This window comes from Rutilus rutilus (assembly GCF_951802725.1).
Source record: "Rutilus rutilus genome assembly, chromosome: 3".
Lineage (NCBI taxonomy): Eukaryota > Metazoa > Chordata > Actinopteri > Cypriniformes > Leuciscidae > Rutilus > Rutilus rutilus.
The window spans coordinates 29,523,431-29,548,939 of record NC_140211.1 but is presented as its reverse complement, the minus strand read 5'-3'; the positions used below and the strand labels follow the sequence as shown (position 1 = coordinate 29,548,939).

General features: G+C 41.2%; 2 protein-coding genes across 2 annotated transcripts in view; one reads left to right on the top strand and one right to left on the bottom strand.

The window, feature by feature from the left end:
• Positions 1–130: 130 nt before the first annotated feature.
• LOC311287037 (uncharacterized protein) lies at positions 131–9,934 on the bottom strand. Its single transcript, XM_084403605.1, has 2 exons — positions 9,569–9,934; positions 131–1,575 (listed from the first exon to the last, which is right to left on the bottom strand). The coding sequence occupies exons 1-2, from the start codon at positions 9,807–9,809 to the stop codon at positions 266–268; spliced, it is 1,551 nt and encodes a 516-aa protein (XP_084259731.1). The 5' UTR covers positions 9,810–9,934; the 3' UTR covers positions 131–265.
• Positions 9,935–13,734: 3,800 nt separating this feature from the next.
• The window catches only part of plxdc2b (plexin domain containing 2b), a 63,981-nt gene continuing 52,206 nt past the window's right edge, over positions 13,735–25,509 (top strand). The window contains exon 1 of the mRNA XM_084403600.1: positions 13,735–14,023. Within this exon, the coding sequence (XP_084259726.1) occupies positions 13,921–14,023 (103 nt within the window). The 5' untranslated portion in view covers positions 13,735–13,920. The remainder of the gene's footprint in view (positions 14,024–25,509) is intronic.

The window sequence follows — 25,509 nt, the reverse complement described above, 5'->3', positions numbered from 1 at the left end:
TAATACATTTTATTTGTGGGCGCCTTTCTTAGCACTCAAGGACACCTTGAATTAAAACAGTTAAAATACATTTCAAGGAGGCAATACAATAAAAAAAACAAGACACTGTAAAGAATAAGAAAAAATAAAATAGAGAAAAAAGAAGCAGTTAAACATGAAGCCGTTTGAAGGTGAAGTTATGTGGGGTAGGCTAAATAACTATTAACTTTAATAACACATGGTTAACTTTATTAACATATGCAGTTCATAAGGTTTATGGCATGTTTTATGGTTTCATGACAACACTAGGGCACATATTAGTCAAGGCACAGCACACAGTCACAATCTTGTCAAGGAAAATAATGTCCTCGTCTTCACATGGGAGCACCATGCTCACAGGTATTGTCTCATTTAGTATGGTGTACTTGTTGCGTACACATCCAATCACCCTCTCCACATGGACCCTGAGGTGAGCTATCTGCCTTGTCTCCTCAACATCTTTTGCATCCAACTGGCAGCGTCCTCTTGTGAATGCAGGGACTTTCACTTCTGCACACATAAATCCGACGCTGTCCCTGATGTCAAATCCCCGATCCGCCAACACCAAGTCTCCGGGTAATAATTTATTTAGAAGGCCACTGTTCTCTGTCACATGCTTGTCACTGACACGACCTCCCCATCCTTTGGAAATGAAAGAGATAGCTCCCTGTGGTGTAATGCCAATAAGATACTTGAGGGTGTGCCTGTGTTTGTAATGAGAAAATGTCTGTGCTCTAGCTTTCAGATTTGATGCTCTCTCAATGTTAATTTCAAAGCAGTCCACAATAACTGAAACACGACTGCCAAAAGCCTCAACAAACTGATGTGGCATACTACCTTGCAAGCAATGTCGCTCAGGCCAGTGCACCAAAGGGCTAAGGTGTGTAAACATTGTAGCTATGGTGTCTCTGAACGTGGTGGAAACAGTCTTTCGGTCTATGCAGAAGATGTGTGCAATGTGCTGGATTGGCAGATTCAGCCTCAGGCGCATCAGAGTTAAGACGAGCATCTGAAAAGGCGAAAGTTTTCGGACAGTCTGTGGCAGGCAAAGAAGAAGCTGCTGCAGAACGGCCATCAAAACAGCAAAACATGGAAGCCCAGTGTAGTACTTTACCTTCACATCATCATCTTTAAAGAAATGCTCATCCATCTTCTTTTGGGAGAGCTCTTTCTTCAGTATCCTGTTCTCCTTCAGCAAGCGGTTAATTTCAGCACGCCTGTGGCTACAAAAACTGCATTCCTGTTGTTCTCTGTTGTCATCCTCCTGTGACCTCTGTGCAGCTTCATCCTCCTGTGACCTCTGTGCAGCTTCATCCTCCTGTGACCTCTGTGCAGCTTCATCCTCCTGTGACCTCTGTGCAGCTTCATCCTCTTGTGACCTCTGTGCAGCTTCATCTGGAGGTGCAGCTTCATCCTCCTGTGACCTCTGTGCAGCTTGCTGTCTCTTCGTCCTCCGGTTGAAACGCTGTGTGTGTGTTGTTTTGACTTCTGTGTGGCCAAGGTGTAATGACGGTACCCAGTCGGGATGACACTCCAGCATTTCATAGGCTGGTTTGCCTGAAAAAACAAAACAGAATTTCTTAGTCTGTGCTTGCAGTTGTCTGAATACCTGCTCATCCACATAACTCCACACTCAATCGTAAAGTTGATCGGATGAACGGTTACAGATACATAATGTAACAGTTACATACGTTATAGAGATTCCTTCCTTTATAGCTTAATTTTATAGCTATGCAGCCAGCTAACTTAGTTTTGCAAAGTTATCTAGTTACTCTTTCGTAATTTAAGTTAATGTTACGGTTGTTGTAGTAAAGGTGGACTGGTTGCTAGGTAAAATTGGCCGTCGCCATGGAGTGTCGGTAAGGACACGGAGACAGGAACCCCAATTAAATGGCTTTATTATACAAGTTTGTGTGGTCTAAACAAAGAAAGGAGAAATATACATAAATTAAGTGAGTTTACAATAAACAAGATCACCTTGACACATTTAAACATCAGTACATAACATTGTAATGTAATATACATACATACTGTGCTTCATTAAACTTGACTGAGCTTAATAAACTAAATAAATTTACATAAACATGGGTAGATATCTCAAATCACACTTCCGGATAATGTAATGTTAATTTAAAAGAAATATGTCGCAATCGCATTAACAGCGCTGAGCTAAACTGGCCTGATTTACATCTGTGAGTTGACACGCGTATGTTTAGAAAAACATTCGTCCGTGCAAGGCCGCAGCCTGCTGCGTATCTCTTCACTTACACATAAAACAATATTCTCAATACCATTGAATAATCTATTACGCAGCAATAACAGCAACATACAATATAATTAAACACTTACTTTTCGTCATTGACGCACACAAATTAAGCAGGAATTAGGAGGAAAGTGAACTACGAACCGTCCCTCCATAACAGAGTGGAAAACGAAACTAACAGTTCCTTAGCGCAGCCGCTAGATCAGAGCTGCTTTCCGATTGGCTGTCCGCTTGCATGATCGGTGCATGATCAGTACGAAATCTAATACTCTCTCGCTATACTGCCTTCTGTATGATGTAAATGGATAAATGTGTCCAGCAGGGGTCGCAACTGACCATCCTTTTCTACAGCCGCCCCTACATTTGTTGTGCAAATGTACTTTTCATCTTCCTAGTCTGTTGTAGGGTCATCATCTGGGATGGCAGGCAGTGTAATGAGACGAGCCACTGGTCGATGGTAGAGTTTGTTTTTTACTTCAATCTTTGCTGAACGAACACGACCATCTGATCCAGGGTATGTGGTTATTACTTTGCCAACAGGCCACAGACCTCGAGGGAGTTGATGGTCTATTATCATCACAACAGTTCCAGGTGTGAGATTGTCAGAGTCACTCATCCATTTTTGACGTGGTTGCAGAGCGGGCAAGTAATTCTTAATAAAACTTGTCCAAAACTGATCTGCCATTACTTGTGAGTGCCGCCATCTTTTCCGACTAAGAATGTCAGATTCTGGGTAGACAACCTGAGGCAGTGATGCATCAGGCCGCCCCATCAACAGGTAGTTTGGGGTCACCGGATCTGGATCTGCCACATCAGAGGAGACATACCCCAGTGGTTTTGCATTGAGTATGGCCTCAACCTCTACAAGAAGTGTTCTGAGGACTTCCTCTGTCAGAGTTTGGGATCCTACGGTGGTATGTAGGGCACTTTTAACTGAGCGGATTTCACGCTCCCACATACCTCCGAAATGTGGGGCGTTTGGGGGGTTGTAGTTAAACTGGATCTTCTGATTTGCTAACTGGGTTTGGAGATGTGGGCTCATGGCAGTGAAAGCTGTCTGTAACTCTTTATCACCGCCTCGGAAATTGGTGCCCTGATCTGCCAGGATTTCAGCGGGGGTCCCACGTCGAGCGACCATGCGCCGCAGAGCCATTAAAAATGAGTCTGTGTCCATGTTACTCAGCAAATCCAAGTGAACACAGCGGGTAGTCATGCATTTGAATACTATTCCCCACCTCTTTTCATTACTCCTCCCTCGTTTTATCAGGAATGGGCCGAAGCAATCCACCCCTGTAGAATAGAAGGCTGGTTTCATGAGGCGGAGTCTGGCGGGAGGGAGTTCTGCCATCTTTGGAATGTTCGGTTTAGCCCTCCATCTTTGGCATTCAACACAGGTACGCTGATGGCGGCGTATTGCCTCTCTTCCTCTGAGGATCCAGTAATATCTTCTCATTTCTGCGAAGACCCTTTCTGGACCAGGGTGGCAGAGTTTGGTATCGTATTTCTTTATCAGAAGGTGAGTGATAGGGTGCTTTGGGTCTAAGACGATTGGATGCACTGTATTGTAGCTTAAGTGGGTGGCTCGGCGCAGACGTCCTCCCACGTGGATGAGTGCAGTTGTTTCATCCAGCTCCGGTGATAATGTGAGTAAACGGCTGGATGAAGGGATAGGCTTACCAGTTTTGAGAGCATGATACTCTGTGGGAAAACTGTCTAACTGGACTTGTCTCAATAAGCTTCTCTCAGCCTGTTCGTACTCCAATGCTCTCGGCTCATCAATTTTCCCCGCCGCCCCGTGCATGGACCTGCAAGTAACCTCTAGGAGTTCCTCAAAGGTTGAGAACTGCTTAGGATCTGGCAGTGATAATCCTGGATCAACTGAAGTGAGGCCACAAAATTTTGTAGCACGGAGCTCAGTGGGGTCCTCATTTATACCAATGGCAGGACTTTCTGGCCATGATTCAGGTGGTAGGTAGAGAAATTCTGGCCCCTTACTCCATCTAGTGGGTTGGGATAACTCGAGCAGGGTTTTGCCACGTGTAATGTCATCAGCGACATTGTTTCCTGAATCTACATAGCGCCAGCAGTGACCTTCAGTAAGTTCTTGTATCTCAGATACTCTGGTTCCTACAAAAACTTTAAATCTGCAGGATTCTGATGTCAGCCAGGTGAGTACTGTTGTTGAGTCACTCCACAAGAATGTATTCCTGATCTCTAATGAGAGCTCATTATGGAGTAGCTTGGCTAACTGTGCTCCAGTGAGAGCGGCGCAGAGCTCAAGTCTAGGTACTGATTGTTGCCTTTTCGGAGCTACTCTAGATCTGGCATGGATGAACGCCAACTCAACCTGTCCTTGGTAGTCAGTACGAAGGTATGCTACTGACCCGTAGACTGCCTCAGAGGCATCACAGAATATGTGGAGTTCTCGTTCTGCCTCTGGAACATCTAGTGCAGCTGATACATAACACCGAGGCATGGTGATCAATGGTAGGTGCTCTAGTTCTGTTTCCCATCTTTGCCAGGCCTTAAGCTGTTCAGAAGGGAGAAGGGGGTCGTCCCATTCTCGTTCCTTTACCCATAACTGCCGCACTAGCACTTTAGCCCTGGTGGTGAAGGGGATTATGTAGCCCAGAGGGTCATACTGACTGGCGAGGACTCTGTAGATGTTTCTCATTGTGACTTCATGATAGGAGAGCAAGCGATGGCGGTAATGGAGTGTGTCTGGTATGCAATGCCAGCTTAATCCCAGGGTCATTTCTTGTGGATCTGATTGATTTTGAGAAATCCACAACTCTGTGTTCTCTGATCTGGCCTCTTTTGGGAGATGGTTAACCACTGAGGCTTTGTTGCTCGCCCATTGACGGATTTCAAACCCGCCCGACGCCAGCAGGGACCTTAATCCATCGATCAACTCACGGGCCTCAACTGGAGATGCAGTGCTCTGTAAACAGTTGTCGACATAAAAGCACCGTTCAACTGACTGTCGCATCTTATCACCCTGCTGGCTATGAGTGAAAACGTGTCGCTGAACTGCAAATGTCGCACAACAGGGGCTACAGGTTGTGCCAAATGGAAGGACCCGCCACTCGTACACATCTGGTGGGTTTTCAGACTGTAGGTCCCGCCATAAGAACCGCAGAAGGGGTTTATCTTGGGGAAGCAGTCGGACCTGGTGGAACATTCCTTTGATGTCTCCACTGATGGCGACTTGATGTTCTCTGAAGCGAATTAACACTCCAAGAAGAGAGGGGCCCAATGTAGGTCCAGGTAACAGCTGCTTGTTTAGATTTTCCCCCTTGTAGGTGTACGAGCAATTGAATACCACTCTGTGTTTTCCGTTGTGGGTTACAATATGGTGGGGCAAATACCAGGATTCCGTATACAGAGCGGCTTCTTGAGGAGTAATTTTAGTGACATAACCAGCATTCTCCAATTTTTGAATCTCTTCCTGGTACTTGTTAGCTAAAGGCGGGTCTTTGGCTAGTCGGCGTTCGATGTTACGGAGGTGACACATCACTGCTTCCTTCGGAGCTTGTAGCAGAGGCATGGTCTTAACTCTCAGAAGTGGTGTGGCGTATCGGTCAACTCCTTCTACTTTCACCCGCACTGTCTGTGTCTCCAGCATATTCAGCGCTTCTTGGTCTTGTTGTGACCTTACTATCATCTTTTCACTGCGATAAGGCAGAATATCTAACTGCCATAACCGTTCAACTTGGCGGTACAGCTCTGCAGATGGTGAGCAGTTAGATGTAAACAGACACTGCGAGACTGAGAGTTGATCCTGGAGATGTTTGGAGGGGCCTTGCAAGGTCCAGCCAAGGCGTGTTCTGACTGCGGCGGGACCTCCGGGTGGACCCAGTCGCACTGGTTCAATTGGGGTGATGAGCTCAGTGTGATCTGAACCAATAAGCAGTAGGGGACGAGCTTTGACCAGAGGTGCTATGGGTATACCTCTGAGGTGTCGGTACTTCTCCTGCAGGGTACTCACTGGGTAGGTATACTCTGCCAGTCCGAATTGGTCTGCAGTAAAGGCCCCCTGAATAATGAACCTTTCCCTGGGGTTACTTGGGGTGGATATGCTGAAGGTTACAGAAGTGCCAGGCAATGTCCTGATGTCTTGATGCACTGTCCGTAAATTCAGTTGTTCTGGCTTACCCTTCAAACCAAGGTGCTGTGCAGCTGTGGCAAGCAGAATGGTTCGTTCTGAGCCATCATCGAGTACAGCAAAGGTATCCAAAACTTTCTGCTGGTAATGGATGGTAACCTTAACAACTTTCAGGAATACTTTCCCACCGCAGCGAGGTTGGTCTAGATAGAGAGTCTCTGTGGTGGAGTTGTAAAGACTACTGTTTCCATTGGTGACCTCACCCTTCCTTTGGTTGATGTCGTGAAGCACGGAGAGGTGCTTAGCTTGACAAAGGTAGCAAGGCCTCTTTAGGTCACAGTCTTTGGCCATATGGGATCGTGCACATTTCCAGCAGCGTTTATTGTCTTTAATCCAACAAACCATTTGCTCCTTGGTTAATGCTGTAAATGTGGTACACTGGCTGAGGTAATGTTCTGCGCTGCAATATGGGCAGATAACTTTAGACTTAGTAGATACTTTGGGGTGAACCGACTTGGACTTGGTTGTTGGTTCTATGCCCTGCCTTTGCTCTACGCCATGCAGTATGGTGGTTTGTTTGCTCTGTCCCCGAATTGCTGCTCTTTGATCTCGTTTTGTGGCTCTGGTCTCCTCAATTGGATCAAACTCCATACAGTTGGCTTCCAGCTGCAGCCAATCTGCAAACTCAAGGAGGGAGAACTTAGTCTTATCTGGGTTCCTTTTGAGGTGATGCCTCCTGAATTGGGTTTGTTGTGAACGAGGAAGGCGGTTCAAAAGACGTTTCACATTTGACCCGCTGTGCAATTCTTCAATACCATCCCCCTTAAGGGCTTTGAGCATGCCAACTATGGCTTGGACTCTGAGGGAGAAATCATCGAATGCCCGCTCATCACCAGCACGGATAGGTGGTAGGTTCTCCAAAGCTTCTATTTCCCTCAACACAAACTGATAGGGCCGGCCATATCTTCTGTCGAGGGCTTGCAGAGCATTAGTGTACGGCGTAACTGACTCTGCATGTGCTAAAACCAGTCTGTGTGCATTAGGCACCTTCACATGTTTCAGGAGGATGGAGTACCTATAATGCTCTGGTAACTGGGGGGGAAGCAGACTGTCCAAAGCGATTCTGAGTTCTACATACTGGGCTCTGTCCTCCTTAATGAAGTCTGGGAAAGTGGGACCTTCTACTGTTGGAAGCCAGTATGAAGAGAATTGAGGGGTGTAGGACACAGCATCAACCCTAGGCTGGAATGCTGTAGTTGGGTGTGAAGTTTGTGGCATTGGCTCAGTCTCTGAAGCAAACTGACTGTGTGTCGGAAAACCCTCTGGGGGTGGTACTTGGTAGATAGAAGGCTGGGTGGGCTGGCTCTGTATCTGTTCGGGTGGCGGAGGCAACGGTTTCATCCAGGGCTCTGCTCTATCACGCAGTTGGGTTCTGGCTGGATCTGAGTTGGTGCTACGGCATGGCGAAGCATACTGATATGACGACAGAGTGGTCTGTCTGCTCACAAGAGGTGGTGATTGGAAAAGATTGTCTCTAATTTGTGTTTTTCTCAGAGCCTGGGAAAGCTCCTCAACGAATGGGGATAAAGGTTTGACAGGCTGTGGCCAGCGACTTGGATCTGCACTTACATCACGAGGGCTTACATCAGATTTCGGCTGTCCCCTCTCCACTGATTGCAGGATCTGGGTCCGAGGTGTCTGATGCCGTGATGATGCTCGTGAGGAGTGGGTAGATGCTTGAGGAGTGCTTTGTAGCAGGACTTTCTCCAGGAGCTCTGTTTGGCGTCTAGCGGTCTCGCTTTGCTGCTTTGTAATTTCCATCATCTGCAGCATAAATTCCTCTGATAAACCAGTCGTTCCAAAGGGTTGGTGAGATGAGATGGGAGTTGAAGTCTTCACTGCCTTCCCTTTAGGTCTTACAACCTGCCCGGATGGGTGTCCAGCATAGTCGACCTCGTAGTCATCTAGGTAGGCAGGTCTCTGAACTGCTCTGCGTGGACGTTGGGATGAGGTAGGGGCAGACTTAGGGGTTGCCATGGTAACGACCCTATCCGGCTCGAAGGACCAAATTCTTGTAGTAAAGGTGGACTGGTTGCTAGGTAAAATTGGCCGTCGCCATGGAGTGTCGGTAAGGACACGGAGACAGGAACCCCAATTAAATGGCTTTATTATACAAGTTTGTGTGGTCTAAACAAAGAAAGGAGAAATATACATAAATTAAGTGAGTTTACAATAAACAAGATCACCTTGACACATTTAAACATCAGTACATAACATTGTAATGTAATATACATACATACTGTGCTTCATTAAACTTGACTGAGCTTAATAAACTAAATAAATTTACATAAACATGGGTAGATATCTCAAATCACACTTCCGGATAATGTAATGTTAATTTAAAAGAAATATGTCGCAATCGCATTAACAGCGCTGAGCTAAACTGGCCTGATTTACATCTGTGAGTTGACACGCGTATGTTTAGAAAAACATTCGTCCGTGCAAGGCCGCAGCCTGCTGCGTATCTCTTCACTTACACATAAAACAATATTCTCAATACCATTGAATAATCTATTACGCAGCAATAACAGCAACATACAATATAATTAAACACTTACTTTTCGTCATTGACGCACACAAATTAAGCAGGAATTAGGAGGAAAGTGAACTACGAACCGTCCCTCCATAACAGAGTGGAAAACGAAACTAACAGTTCCTTAGCGCAGCCGCTAGATCAGAGCTGCTTTCCGATTGGCTGTCCGCTTGCATGATCGGTGCATGATCAGTACGAAATCTAATACTCTCTCGCTATACTGCCTTCTGTATGATGTAAATGGATAAATGTGTCCAGCAGGGGTCGCAACTGACCATCCTTTTCTACAGTTGTTGTGTTGTTACTAGTTTTAACTAACGTTGTTAGCTAAATTTGCACAACTAACATTAAGTTAGCTGGCTGCATAACTATAAAATTAAACTCAACTAAGCTAAACTAGTTATAGTTACAGCCTTCATATACTGTCTATGGTTACAGCCCTACCTTGTACGGTTGTTGGGTTGTAACTAGTTTAACTAGCTAACTTTGCACAACCGAGTGCTGGCTGCATAACGTTAGCTACAAAAATAAGTTTTTATGGGCAGCTAGCGGTAACCACATAACAGTTGGTGTTGTAATGATAACTTACCTGTGTGAAAATGCCGTGAACACACAAACATGTGTCGGGAAATGTTGGTGAAGGTGATGTTTGTCCGTCTTACAGCCGCTACCCATGCCATACGACGCCTCTTTGTTAGCTCTGCGACTTGATTTCCATTGTTTTTCTTCCAAGCGGGAAAGCTGAAAAATCGTACTCCATTTGTTGTACGTTTCCCACGCCGATCGTGAGAACGATTATGACAGTTTACAATGCAACATGCGTTCACCATTCTGTCGTTTTTCTAAACTGAATTAGCCTACTTCTAAAATATACCAATATACTACCGCAAATACTAATATTACTGCTACTCTACGCTTCAAGTTCTCCCGTAACCTCCGTGTCCTAAAGTCCCACAATGCCTTGCGTGACTGTGACGCGCTGACGTCACGATCCCGCGCTCTATATGCATTCTTCAGCGATCTTGCGTCCTTGTGTTCTCGTTTTACGTCATCATTAACCGTCGAAGTTCAGACCCAATAGACCTTTTTCACAATAACCGGAAATACGTAATCGTTGTGGAAGCGGAGTTCCTGTCAAGCGTCAACACACCAGAAAAACAAAAACGCGGGCAAGTTTAAAATGGATCAAAGAGTCTACACAACTTCATTAACGGATTTGCCAAATATTACATTTGCTGATGTGACGACTCGTAGAGGAAAACTCCATCACCAAAAAGAAAAAACGAAATAAAGGGTAAAAAAAATTCCACACGGAATTTGTCCATAAATATCAAGGTAAGTAGAGAGCGAGGCTAACTGTTACTGAACTGTTAATTAAAATGACACATCATTAGCGTGTCAATAGCTCTTGCTAGTTGCTTGCGCCATTTTTTATGTTGCTTTGACTGCGGAGGAAGTAGATTACCACGACGATTGCGTATTTCCGGTCACAAATACGGAAGTTGTGAGAAAGGTCTATTCTCAAGAACGCAAGTAGCCTACAGAGGACGCATGAAAGAACCCGGATGTGTTCTTGATACCGAGGATGCATCGAATGCAGACTTGAGCTAGTACTCGCCTGGTGTCCCAGAAGTCATTGCGGCCGGTTCCGAGTTCGTTCTTCCAAGGAAGCTTGGCAAGACCGGTCTCCACGAGAACACAAGTCCGTTCTCTGCGTTCTTGGAATTGAGAAACAGCCAATAACTTTATATACGGTGCACTTTCAGATTTAAAACTTTGCAGGATGTTTTCATTCACTTAGAGCTATATTCGTAATACGGTGATCGGGAGGGGACATGTTCGGTTCACTTAGTTTTGTCGTGGCCACGAGAAACGGATGCCGTTCGCTCAACATACGATCTCGTGCCCACTAGATATTATGACGTTCCCACGAGTTTATATGTTGTGGCCACGACAAAACTAAGTGAACCGAACATGTCCCCTCCCGGTCACCGTAATAGGACATACATGAAAGGTCATTTTAAAAAATCCATAATAGGCCTATGTCACACTTCCTGCTTCCGGAACGCGGAGTAGGGATTCAGAACTTCCGGTCAACAGTATTTCTCCACAAGGATTTAGATTATCAGCCATAATGTCTAAACCATCCGAGGTAGACTGACCACGAGCTATGAGGTTGTGAAACGAATGTTTTTGCTCCTGTAGAAGCTATACGTTCGTATGAAATCAACCCTGTTTTAAGAAAAACATGTTTTATCCGCGATCTTATGAAAAAAAACTACACTACCCACAATCCTAAGCGTAGCAGCAACGTCTGCTGATTGGTCCAACTCGCTGTTACCATAGAAACGTTTACCTTACTGACGAACAGCCCGCCGCTGTTGTTGTAGTGTACCGGGTTGCTCTGCGTCAGGACGTAGACAGCCATTCCTCAGCTTTCACGCTTTTCCATTTGAGAGTTTTCATTTACCATCCGAACCACATCGTCAGATGTGACTTCAGGCAGGTTGCGGAGATATTTGGTCCAGCAGTATCTATCGGACTCCGCCATTGTAAAAAGCTAACCGGAAGAGCCGTATCCCTACTAAAAGACGTACTTCCGGTCTTCAATTTTTTCGTGACATAGGCCTATAGGGGCACTTTAAGTGTCTGCTGCATGCATAAACTTCCTTAATGACTAGTGCTGCCTGGCTTAATAATAATTCGCTTGCTATTTTAAGCTCTATCTGTGTGTCTAGTACATTAACATTCATCAGCCAGTACCTTTTACTTTTAATACTTAAGTACATTAAAAATCAAGTACTTTTGTACTCAAGTTAAATCGAAACGGAGTAGGCAACTTAATACTTTTACCGGAGTAATGATTTTATTAGGGTAGCCTATCTAATTTCTGTCAGAAATGTATGTGAAAATGGTCAAACAATGCTACTATATTACTGATTCATATCTAAGTGCATGCTGGGAAGAGGGCAAATGGTAAGTATTTAGGCAGGTAATGCCTGTAAATTTAAAACTGCTTAATGTTGGATTGACTCAATAACCTTTACACGTGGTATTCATATAATATTCAAACACAATAATTATATCCTTGACAAAAAAAAATTCAGACAACTCAAACTAAGAAAATAATTGTTAAATATTATGTATTATTTTTGTATTAAATCTACAGAAGCTCAGAAACATTTACACACTGTTCCCAATCTGTTGTTTCTCTCTCTCACTTTCTTTTGATATCATCGCTTTTCATTTTCACGCAAACAATTCTAATCAACACATGCAGTGGCTTCCTATATTTTTCTTAATAATACAGAATGCATAAACACTAACACTTTTACACTTGCACATACTTCGTTTACAGTTGCTTGTGGACTTCAAAGAGGATTATAGATACCATCTTGGGAACATGATTAGTTAAATACATTACCTTGCAAACCCCTATCTAAGAAATACTGCCATAAATAGGCTATGAGCACAATAAATCAAGGTCCTCAGATCCGAGACCAAGGTTTTCAGTCAGCGTTTCTACGTGTTTTGGCTCTTGATGCGACACTGTAAGGGTGTTTAAATTGGAATGCTAATGTGGCGGCTTTAGAATGCTTCATCCTTAAATGTTTTTGCTAGGCTGCTTGTCCTGATCTGAAGGAGCAGAGGGAGGTGGTTAGCGCTCAACCACAGCTCACTGCCTCTCTGTCCTCTAGAGGGACTCTGCTTGGCAGACAGTGTGGAAAAGCCTGCCAGTGCCATTCCCAAACATTAATGATCCCCCTGTTCATCCCCTCCATTGCCTGTCTTGCCTCTGGGACAATGCAGGCAATCTTAACCAAATTTACTGTACTAACATCAAGAGCAATCTGTAGACTAGAGCGATTAAACACAACCAGTTCTGTTCCATAATTCTCATGAATATAATTTAGTAAAAATTATGTAAATCACTAGTTCTTGACACTTGGGTTGAAGATACTACAAAACTGATATTTTTATACATTTTTTAAGAGTTTTTATGTATTATTGTATACACATTAAAATAGGCCTATTAGTTTATATAATTATGGGCTTTCACTTTTCAACCTTTTCATGTCTCAGTTATTTATAGAAAAGACAAGTTAAGTCTTTATTTACACACTGTAAATTTGTTCTGGTTTGATGATTATTACGTGAATTTTAAAACGAATCATGTCTTACAATGTTGACAAAAAGTAGGGTCACATCTGTGAAACCATTTTTTTAAATTAACTTTTTGTTACAGCATATTGTAATCTTTATATTTTATTTAATATATATATTTATATTTTATTTAATATAATGATTAAATAAAGTTAAATACAAACAGGCTAGTTTTAATCTAATGCATTCGTGCATTAAATGTATTTGTGTTAAAAATAGCCTATTAGTGATAATCTCTGCTTATGTTTAAAGTGGAACTGTTGCTATTTATAAAAAAAAAATACAAATAAAAAAAAACCTAAAGGCAGATAAATTTGTGTGACATGTTTTGTCTCATGTCTAAAGAATCAGTGAACCGTCTAATTCCAAATCCACTTCATGTCTGTGAAGCCCCCATCAGAGCCAGGACACTCTTGGTGGTACATGTGTGACGCCATCTACACCTCCTTGTTTCGTGGTGAATGCAGTGATAAGAGGCGAGTTAGACTGCTCTTTTTTCTAGACTATCTTGAACTCTGCTTGCTAGGATTTGTTTGGGTCTGGAGTCTCAAGGAAACGCGTTATCGGAAGCGCGTCGCGATCCCTCGGATCACAGGAGCGGTGAGGCAGTAGCTTCAGCAGCGCGCGCGACACACACACACACACACAGAGACACAGTGCGGGAGCGCGGAATGCTCAGCGACTGACCACCACACGCTGTTTGTCTTTATTTTACATTTTCTTTGGCGGCGACAGAGCAAAAGAAACTGAGGACATCATCCTCAGTGGATATCTGATATGGCGGGTTCAAGCACGCTCGATTTGTTTGTGGGAATTGCTCTAGTTTTACACACTTTGGGAAGTGTTTTCCAGATCACCCGAGGAGAATTAACGGCGGAAGGTGAGTGCTCGTGGACTCGAGTATAATCTTCATTTATGACAGGAGTTTGTTATGGCTATGTGGAATCAGGTATTCACGCCATGACCTAAAGCGATAAGTTGCATTTTTCTCATGTGGCAGACAGGCTATAACTTTGTTATATAGGACTTTTAAACAATGGCATTATGAGAAAACAGAATGCATTTTCATCAAAATGAAAATGATACGTGTGCATCTTATCTAAAAGCGTATAATAAGCTGTGCATATTCTTTTCTTTTCATACTCATTGGCACTCATTTTTCTAAATATTTGGTGGGTGCTATATTGATTCTTTTTTTATGTATAAACATCGCCTGTAGCGTATATATAGGCTATAATAATCGCGATGCATTATAATGAATAAGCTAATATGGGGGTTGAGCATGTGCTTTTGCTGTGCTGTTGTGATGTGCTGTTTTTATGCTACAGGCGATGTTTATCAGCAAGCGGTATGTGAATTCGCTTCTTGCAGAAAGAATATGAGTGGGAAAATCTTTCAGTTTCTGTTAAGTGGAGCGGGATTGTTTTCGTTGACATATAACCTGTTCATCACTAGAAAAGCTATACGGTTTCTCGCCTCCTACTGTGTCGTTTTACACTGCGCAAGGTTATTTAAAACACGAGACACATGAGGATTCGACAGACTATAGCCGAAACTGTTATTCTTGAACACATTTAAGAGGAAAGTAGATTGCAGTAATTTACTCTTCCTCAAGTCATAAATTCCAAGGTGTTTCCATGTTCCGACTTATCCGACTCGAGCTGCTGCCTTTGTCTGTGTCTCGTAGATACGCATTCTCGAATGTAGTTTATATATAACCAATATTGAACGGGTAAAAAGATATGCTGTAGCCTACTGAATATAGGCACGCTTTTTAGAACAACAGCAAAATCAGCTGGTATGATATCGCTATACAACCTTTACACTTAATAAAAAGGTAATGCCGGGTAAATTTACTTTACAGGTCGTTTATTTTTCTCTATGCGAATTTGTGTCTGTGAGTTGGCTATTAGTGGAGCTGCAGCAAATTCCTCTTCACTTTCAAAGAATTGTTATCACTCCGCTCCGGCTCCACTCCAGGTTTTTCATTTCCGCTAAGAGAAACAGTAATAGTGCAGATGCTTGAACCTTGTTTTTGTTGTGGGTGGTAATTCATAATTTTGCTAATGAACTTTTTTTTTTTTTTTTTTTTTATCAGTGCTGCATTTCTGTAATATCAAGGTGCTTTGTACAAATGAACTTTTAGACAACAAATGTTAAAGTCACCACAAAATCAAAATTGACAATTCATAAATCCACACCTCCAAAAATCTGTCATTCACACATGATCGCAGTAATTAGAAATCGACAACAAAAAAGTCCTGCCCTAATTTTTTTTTCTTGTTCGAGAATCCATTCCTCCTGAATACACCTCACAGTAGGGGAGACGGTCTCAATTTCTTTTTCATCCTGCCTTTAATCACTCGCATTGCATGGATTGCTTTTTCACAGTGTTTTTGTTAAATACTAACTTTAAATAAGTGATATAAATGCAGTTCTTATACAAATAAATGTCCCTTATTTGTAATATAAAAATAAAATATTCTTGAATGCATGTTCAAAATAGTGAATGCTCAAATTGTAAGTAGGGGATTTCCAAGTGCACTAGACTAGAAGGCAGCATGATGCACATATCAGCACTCATGCCTCTTGGCCAATCAAATTGGAACTAACTGCTGTGTAAATGGTGTTACACCATAGGAGAAGAGGTTTAATGTTCTTGTTTTTAATAAAGTATTCAAATTCAGAAACCGAACTCAGTAACCTAGTTTGTAACCTACTTTACATGCCTTGACAGGATGGGAACTTCATGTGAGTTAAAAAAAAAAAAAAAAAAAACCTTACAGTCTAATGTCTCTCACATGTGTACCTTGAGTGTTGTGGTTGTGTATGTGTGTGTGTTTTGTATAATAGCGATCTCTCATTTCTATTGATGGAGAAAAACAACAAAGTAGGCCAAGAGTACAACATTACATAATCTTGTGAATCAGCCTTGTGTAGCTTGTGATAACCATTACTTTCCTGCCCCAGACAGATACAGATCCTGAGGCTGAGTGAATGGTAAACGTGTTCAGACACTTCTAAATGCCAAAACACACAGTTGAGTTCAAGTTGGTTGATAAAAACAGAGTCAACCCTCACAAAGACTTTCAGTTTTTTCCCTGATACTTGAAAGCTATTATAGACAGTGGCGGCTCGTCAGGGGAGGCAAGGGAGGCCCTGCCTGCCCAAAGTAGTAATAATTCATCAAGCTTAAATTACGTGATATTAGTTTGAACTGCTACCGCTGATGTAACTATGGAGAGTAGATATATTGAATATATGATCGCAAACAAATTTACTAAACTACCATTCAAACAACAGCTACAAATTAAAAATGAAGGAAGACCCCATGCCTAAGTTGGATATAGGCTACAGCAATCAGCTTCACTAAACAGCCAAACATGCTCTTTTAACACGAACATTTAAAAGGACAGAAGAATGGATTTTGCTTCAAGTGATAGGCTAGGTGAGTGAACTTATGTTTATATTGTCTTGATGTCTGTGTCGTTTTCTATAAATATTTAGGTATATAAGTGACCAAAAAAGGCATTTTAAAGCAGTTAAAAAATCAGACCGCTAAAATTTGGTGTGCCGCCGCCTCTATTTCAAAACCCACCAGCCGCCACTGATTATAGATAAATTGAGCATCATACCTTCCACCAGAACACTACTTGGGGTTAAGAAACAATTGTTTTAAGGGGTCAAGGGACTGTTGCTGTCTCTTTTGGCAAAAAGTGAAGAAAGTCCTTTACTTAACAAGCAATTATAGTTATTAATATTTATTAAAAGTAGTATATCGCCCATCTGCTTTAGATGGTTTAGGAGAAACAGCTCTGAAACTGCACAGAGGGACTCTCTGAGAAAAGAAGAGATGGTGAGAATGCAGGGCCCCCACAAGTCTTAAGTAGTTCATCCAAAGGGTTGGGTTTAGGTTTGTATTCAGTCTCTGTCACCCCCTCCCTTTGGCTCCTCTCCTTTCCTCTCTCTCTGTCCTCAATTTCTTCTTAGGGGTTATACTTTTTACCATAGCATTTTTTTTCTCATTAGTGAGCATGACAGTCACTCCTTGCAATATTTGAATCTGTGCTGAGATCTCATTTAAAAATCCATGTAAGGTTCAAGTCTGAAGTCTGAATGTCTGTTTCTTGTAGGAAATCTGTTAGCTTCTTGCAATGCACTACTGGAGATTTTTCTTTTTACCAGTTGCAAAGGTCAAATTCTCACTGTGAAGTCTCACAGGGAGTGATTTAGTTATGATATCTTATCATAACATTGAATCCGTGGGCTTTAGACCACCCCAGAGCTTGGGTCATGCCTTTGGCCCTGGATTATCAATCTTTTATACCATGACAACAATATAAAGCTATATCTTGGCAGCTCAGACCCATCACATTGAGCATCTTATGTCTGCTTGTACCCTGTAATGTTTTTCTCTTACTTGTACTGTACCTTCACAGGCAGGTAGCTTCATCTCTTCATATGCTCGAGTTTTAGTGATGTGCATCTCTTGTACACATAAAGTGTCTGTCTCTCGACTCGTGGCCCAGATAAAGCATTATTTATAGAGTGCGCTGGCCATCTGCAGTGCTGTGTCAGAAAAGACTTTATTAATAGGAGTGAAGAGCTGGGTGTGTTTCTCTTGCTACCAATACAACAAAATTAATAGTTTGTTGCTAAATTTGGTGGAGCAAAGTGAGAGGTCACAAGGTGGAATCTCCCATTTGTGGACTAGCTTTTTAAACTAGTGCTTGCAGTAAAAGCTATTCAGTTTAGATTCTATTATGAATACATGCACACTGAAATGTAAAGATACATTACAGGTACCATGGCATTCATGTTCACACACAAACTTGAATAGTTAAATTAGCGATGACAGTTTTTAAGAGTTTTATTACATTTGAAACCGCCTGAGAGAATCACATTTAGTGATTGTTGCAGTTTTCTGATCTCTTTTTCTGCCCACTTTTTCTGCCCACTTCTCAATAGAAAGTTAACATGCCAGCATGTCTGATTCTCACAAGTCAAGCTTTAAAGAATGTCGCAAATCTTTGTAAAGATGTTCGAGCGACTATACAGTGTAAATCAGGTTCAGCTAGTATCATACTCTCTGCTGTGATCCCATTGCATCGCTTCATAGGCTAAAGTGTTGCCAGTAGTTCATGTCATTTTTAACTAGGCTATATTTCCAGACGTCCATTTATTTTGGTGTCCATTGAGTCTAGATTGGATTGTTTACTGGACATGTACTGGCTATGAAAATGTTCATTTTAACCATACATTAAACGTTTTCCTTGAAAGGTCCTGTTATTAATTTATTCCTGCCATCCTGGAGGAATAAAGTAAGAATTTGAGAATTTATAAAATGTCAAGTGTTTACTTTAAGAGTTGTCCTTTAGTAACAGATAGTTGTGGTTGCTCCATCTGGACGTCATTAGAATTGGACATCTATCCTGCATATTTTCCATCCCTCTCTCCTTTTCTGTAAATCTTTTGCCTAACAAGACTGTCTGCAGCTTCATTCTCACAAACCTGAGCCTGTTTGGATGAGCCGGTGGGTGTGACTGATACACTGATACGTGCGTGTATGAGACATTGAGATGATGGAAGACAGCGTGAGCTCATCGGGTATTTGTCATTTTTCATTTTCCTTAACTTGGCTAAGTTGAATATGAAACCCTCTCTGTCTCACACACACACACATTAGGCCTCCTGGCATCAAGATAACTGACCATAGCACTGATGCACAGCCTGTTTCTAATACACAGCCTGGTTCTAAGTTCATCATCCATCATAATGCCAAAAGCAACAGTCTCCCACACACACAAACTCATACACACACAAAAACGAGCCCTGCAGATGCAGCTAGTGGAACTTCCATTGACCTTCATGTCTCTCAGGAGTGACTGCTGTAGGGGGAGAAGGCCGTTTGAAGGAAGGTTCTTTGAGCAAAGAAAGAGAGTCCAAAAAAATCTGAAAGCAGCACTAAATAGTGTATGTATATATATATATATATATATATATATATATATATATATATATATATATATATATATAAAGTATAAATATAAGTCAGATATATATGAGAATGTGAAAGTAGTGGGAGAAAACAGAAAAATGAATACATGTTGGGCAAGACAGTCATTTGGAATGAATGAGTTTGTTTGAATGCTAGGCTCTGCAATTTTCCTTCCCTTCTTTCAGCATGGCGGATAAGTGAATGGATAGCTTGAGTTAGGCTTTATTCATCCTTGAATGAGTTCCCAAGAAAGGATGAAAAGAGCTATGAAGAAAAGGATAGAGGGGGTCCTTCTGGGTAGCTTGCAGCGCCTGACTGTTGTTCCCAGACGCACCACCATGTGTACATTAACAAAAACTAATATTACACTTTATGAATGAACAATCACGCTCCAAGTGGTATGAAGTTGTTCAGTTACATTTGCCACAAATGAAGAGGAAGTTAAAAGTATGCATCAACTTTAACCAGACTAAATCCAATTTAAAAGTGTACCGCTTGACCTCAATGAATACAGCTGTGAAAGAGAGAGGGGAGGAGAAAGAGAGAGTTTCTTGGTGAAAGTCAGAGGTTTCCAGTAGTTGTCTATTGTGCTCTAAGGATCTTATGTGTTTCACATTCTCACAATGCTTTTCAGGCCTCCAGCGGTGCTTTTGTTTTCAATTCCTCCCTGGCTCTCTTTCCATCCTTCTCTGCCTTTCTCTGTCTTTCTCTCCAGGACTGCAATAATGGTACTCAGTATGAGGTCCTTTTCTTCATAGCTTAGCTAATTACCTTTCAACAAAAGTTAATTACACCGCTCTGAAGTGTTTGTTATTCTTTCACAAACATATTCAATGCACTATTCTCAAACATAGCTTGCTAACAGCAGATTATGTGTGCTATTAACCTCAGTTGTCCATTTACATGTTAAATGTCTAAACTCCAAATGCTGGGGTTTTTTTTCCTCCTTGAAAAAAACAGAGGCTGGTTAGCTGCTACAATCTGCTCTCAGGACATCTAAAAAGATTTCTTGCACCTGTACATGTGCACTGACCCAAATGTAAGTAGTGAATGCAGAGCATCTAGTGACTTTAGAACAGAGCCTCTAGTGTGAATGAGATGGAATGGGTGATGAGGCAGAGAGTTTGGAATAGCAAGAAGTTGTAAATGTTTTCCTGAGGATTTGTGTGTGTGTGTGTGTGTGTGTGTCAGTCACTGTGGGGGGTTAGCAGAGGTTGGCTCAAGGGTAATGAAAGTTTCAGTTCACTCAAGCAAACTCTCAAGCACTTGAGTGTTCAGCAAAGGACAATTAACCAGCACAATGCGTTTTCTCATGAGGACTACTTGTTTCTTTCTCTATTTTTTTTTTCTTTTGGAGGGATGTGATTTTTGCTGGTATGTCTAGTTTTGCGGCTCACATTTATCATGCAGCACTAAATCTCTTTTTAGTAATTATTTAAGTCAGTTCTAATAAAAGATCTTTCATTTCTTGTTATAGACATCTGCCCTCAATTTCTGTTTAATCAGTATCCTTTTTGATTTGTGTAACAACAATGACAAGAGAATCCTGCTTTTTCTGGAAGCTTTCTAAAGTGATCAGGCTGATCCAGACAGGGTGCGAGGGGGGCCACAGAAGAGTTCAGAGAAAATGGTGTAAAAATATGAAATTGATCAAGAGACAGTAAAGACTTTTACATTGTTAAATCTGTTTCAAATAAATGCTGTACTTTTGAACTTTATATTCATCAAAGACTCCTGGAAAGAAATGTTTCACAGTTTCTACAAAAACACAGCAAAACTGTTTTCAGCGTATTTGGGGGTACTTGACATCAAAAAGTTTAAAAAGCTCTGATCTAGAATGATGGAACATATTTTGGAATAATACATAAGTTATGACAGCAATGGCCAGAGTTAATCTAAATGTAGATTATGGATTTATAAAGATATCTTTTTATACATGTTTATTTGTGTACCCCTTTTACAGCTAAATATGGTTGTCAGTTCTCTTCTGAGTTTTTTAATCAGTTGCAGTGGTAGTTTCACATTTTGATTCCCTCACCAGCTCTCAAACGCATACATTACAGTCCAGAGAGACTTGTGGTTTTTAAAAGCAGCACTTTAACAAGTATAAACAAAACACCACACCCTTGTACCAGACATTAATGTCTCAATATTTCATCACAAATAGCTAACACCAAATATCCCATGGCATTTTCAAAACATTGCTCTGTTTGTTTGAGCATCCCCACCCCACCAGTCCAATGCAGAAACATTGACTCATCCAATAGTGTGAGACTATCTGTTTGGCCGACCAATGTGTGCAAAACCTGTGTGAAAACCTGTTGTTGTTTTTGCATTTTTTATTTATTGCTATAGGGCAGAATCAACTTAAGGGTATTACATCTTTTTTCTCAAAACTTGTGTATATTTTGCATTAACAATGAAGTCCCCGTTTTCAAATCTCTCTGCCTTCTGCCTTTTGTTCCTGAAATGTTTAAAGATGTTGTCATTTTTCGAAATATTATGTTCAGTCGCCCAGTAGCACACATAAACACCCGAATCATGTTCATGATGGTGTTTTCAGCTGCATGCAAGCCTTAACAGGACTGTGTGGGTTCTGACTAACTCGGACTTGAACAATAAAGCTTTGTGTTTCTGCAACTGGAACCGTGGGTGTGTGATTTAGGGAGTGTGTGTATGAGTGGTGGGTGTGTGTTTGTTGGATGAGGGAAATTCACTTCAGCAGAAACAGACAAAAACACTTAGATCTGCAGAACTTTAAAGCATAAACACATTAGTCTTTCTAAAGGGAACCTCCCCGAGCCTCATCCCCTGTGAAAACACCAGTGCATTAATGTTTTTTGTAAAGTAATAAGGAATTGTGCAGTTATACAGTTTGTTGCATGCTGTATTTTATAATCAGTGACCCATTTACACACCAATTAATTCGATTTAAACTGCTGTATAAAAGCAGCAAATTTTGACCTCGTTCTGAAGATAATTATCATTACAGCATTTGCAACATATGCTTATTTTGATTAATATATGTAAAAAAATATATATTAAGAAATGTAAATGTATTAAGAAATGTACATTTATGTTTTATTTACAAACAAATTAATTTGAGCAATTATGCTGTAGATTTACTTAAAAAAAAATTCTGCAGCCCCATTTGCATGTCATTAGGAATTAATACAAAGTTTTGTGTCATCACAACTCTCATTGCGGCCTAAGGCAGACAGAGCTCTAATGCAAACTGCCCATCTACATAATAATAGTTATTGCTCATAACTGAATGTCTCGTACACAGGGAGTGGGAGATAAAAGAGTGATACAGCTGTGCTGTCTGTCTCTGGGTTTGTGGGTGAGTGCCTGAATTGCTTGATCTGAGAACAGCCCCAAGGATATTATTTTCCCATCATGCTTTTCCCAAGGCAGTCAACAGCATCATTCATATCTGATGTCTTTCTAAGAGTATTTCTACGTTAATATGTGTGTGAATATGGGTTGTAACCTACCGTGATAAACTCTATTATCAATAACCATTAAAACATCTGTCAACTAAGTTTAGCTCATGACAAAGATATTTTTTTTTATTTTTTTTTTAACATCATCACAAGCGGTCAAACATTTTATATTATCTAGTCATATGTTCTTATTTTAGATGAAACCAGTTTGATCGCTCAAATATTTTATTATTCTTTTGAACTTAGAGCTAGCACATAGTTACAGGCTAATAGTTGTGTGTGTTGTGGAGGGTTGAGGGTTGATGTTTCCAGGATAATTTAATCAGCAAAGCCTAATTGAGCATAATGAACATGCTTTTTTTGTGCTGTGCCCTGGCTGACACTTTTTAAGCACAAAGAAATGAAGTCTGACATGTTAATTAGGAATACATTTTGCATAGGACGCTCTCTGTCCTTGGCAGGGAGGTCAGGGTTCATGTTAGTGTGATACCAGCCAACTACGCTAGAAAATGCATACATCCAAGATAACCTGGATGCTTAGTTATGTGGCTGAAGTAACAGAGACAGCTGTGGGATCTTTTCTTGCGTGTATTATTTAAAGGGGTCCTATTAAGCCCTTTTACGAAGTCATGATTTTGTTTTTGGGGTGTACTAGAAAATGCTTTCATGCTTGATTGTGCAAAAACATTATTTTTCACATATTTTACATTATTACAGCACCTCCCCAGTCTGTCTCTAACGTGCCGTCGAGGTCCTGTTTTGATGAAACCCCTCCTTCCGAATACGAAATGTGCTGTGATTGGCTGGCCAAGTGTGTTGTGATTAGCAGCACTTAGCGCGTGTTTAGGAAATTTCACGCCCCTTACCATAACCGCAAGCTCTACTCAGATGTAAATATTAAGATATAAGTATAAATATCAAACCAATTCAAGCCTGATTCAGACTTAAAGGTGCTGTATGTAAGTTTTTGACTTTATTAAAGCATACAAATAGAGGGTATGCGTGTGACGTCACCGTCAGCTGGAGTGAATGCAGTCACGCCCACTAAGTGGCAAAAAGACTGAGCGGTAGCATTGGTTTTCAGCTGTGTTCAGCTGAATGTTGCGAAAAACACACAAAACACATCTAAAACGAGAAAGCGTTGCAATTTTTGCTACATTTGACAATAACTCTCAGCTATATTTTCGTATCTGACTCCGAGTAATTAATTAGTTATGTCGGTTGTGATGTTAAATAAAGCTTTCAACATGTCAGCGGGAAACTTGCAGCTTGTATATTATCCTCTCATGCAGTTACAGATGCAGCGTTTTGACTGAACAACTTCTACTTCTGCTGCATGAGATGAGAGGATAATTTTCTGGGTCATGAAAGAGTCTGCGTTTGTGATATATTACCTTCTTCCTTCCCTGCAAAACGCTTGCTTTATCTGGATGTGTTTAAATCTGCACTAAGTTATCTGGTCTCTCTGAACTCTGTTCCTGTCACATTTTACACATGCACACTTCAATAAGCCGTCAAGCAGGTTAATGCATTTACATGCTGCACGAATTCGGATTAATAGGCAAAAAAGTACCTGTGTCGACCGATTTATGCTTAAGCCGTTTATGACCGTACTCCGATAAAAGAGAACGGGTTTCCACGTTTAGATGACCACGTTCGTTGTCGGCTTATTAAGCATAATCGGATGTTTTTAAATAAACACTGACAAAAAAACTATACAAGTTTTAGGGCTGGATGATATGATTATATATATATATATATAACATTGATATAAGTGATCACATGGATTTAGACCTACCTATATTGTATTTATTAGTGGTGTAAATCGGTCAGTTCATCACGATACGATATGATATCGATTCTCTCAGCCAGCGATACGATATTTGCCGATACCTCAAAAAGCTCTGCGATACGATTACGATTCGATTCAGGGCTATATCGATTGATTTATTGATATTTAGATACTATGTGCCAAGTTTACACAACCAGTTACATTTTTATTAACTCACAAATGCAACCAAAATATGAATGTTCAATTAACCTCTATGAAAATTGCACGCCGCCCTCTCCCTATGCGAACATTTACAACAGAAGAGTTCATTTTTTAGATAACTCCAACTGTTGTTGTTTTTTTGCCAAAAGCAGATAACTCCACATATCATGTTTCAGAGTTAAACAAAAACAAGTAATTGCTATGATACATAAACACTCGGTTAATCTTTGTAACGTTAATCTCCTCAGCTGACATAGACGCCTGACAAACTTTGTTGTTGTGATTACATGCAATACAGGGAGTTTTTCCCTCACCACTGTAATGTGCTGCTTTAGCAAGATTCCGTTAAAAGTTTCAGCTTTTATTTCCCTTATGTGCCTGATTGCCTAATCCTAACCCCACCCCTAATCCTAACCCCTCCCCCACAACTAATCCTAAACCTACTAATACTAGGGGGGTAATAATTTGGCGGGGGTCAGAATTCGGCACAACACTTGCTTTTGTTAGGGATAGCAAATGAAGCCTCATGAAGCACTGAGACTTTCCCCTGATTGTTTCGGGAATAGATTCAAAGCTTCGAGAGTGTTGAAAACAGCGCCATCTGGTGTTAAGCAAAAAATAAAGCGGCCATAACTCTGTGAAAGAAGCTTTGTCGGACGAAGGAGCCACCACGTGTGCACAAATAAAATTCTCTCTGTGATAAATTCATTTAAACTGTGGCATTTAATGCCAGTATGAATATCTATATTATGGAAGAATAATCCCAGACAGTAACATAGTGTCGGCCCAGATCCGGCCCACATCTTGTACACATGGATACCACATGGCCCAGATGTGGGCCGGATCTGGGCCGACACTATGTTGCTATCATAGACTGTAAGTTGTTATCTGGGATATACATATATGAATTGCATATGGCAAATATTTAA

Coding starts and splice junctions, on each gene's coding strand:
- LOC311287037 (XM_084403605.1), bottom strand. CDS start 9,809: ATGGTGAACGCATGTTGCATTGTAAACTGTCATAATCGTTCTCACGAT. Junction 1,576..9,568: donor TTCACGGCATTTTCACACAG/GTAAGTTATCAT, acceptor TTGTTTTTTCAG/GCAAACCAGCCTATGAAATG.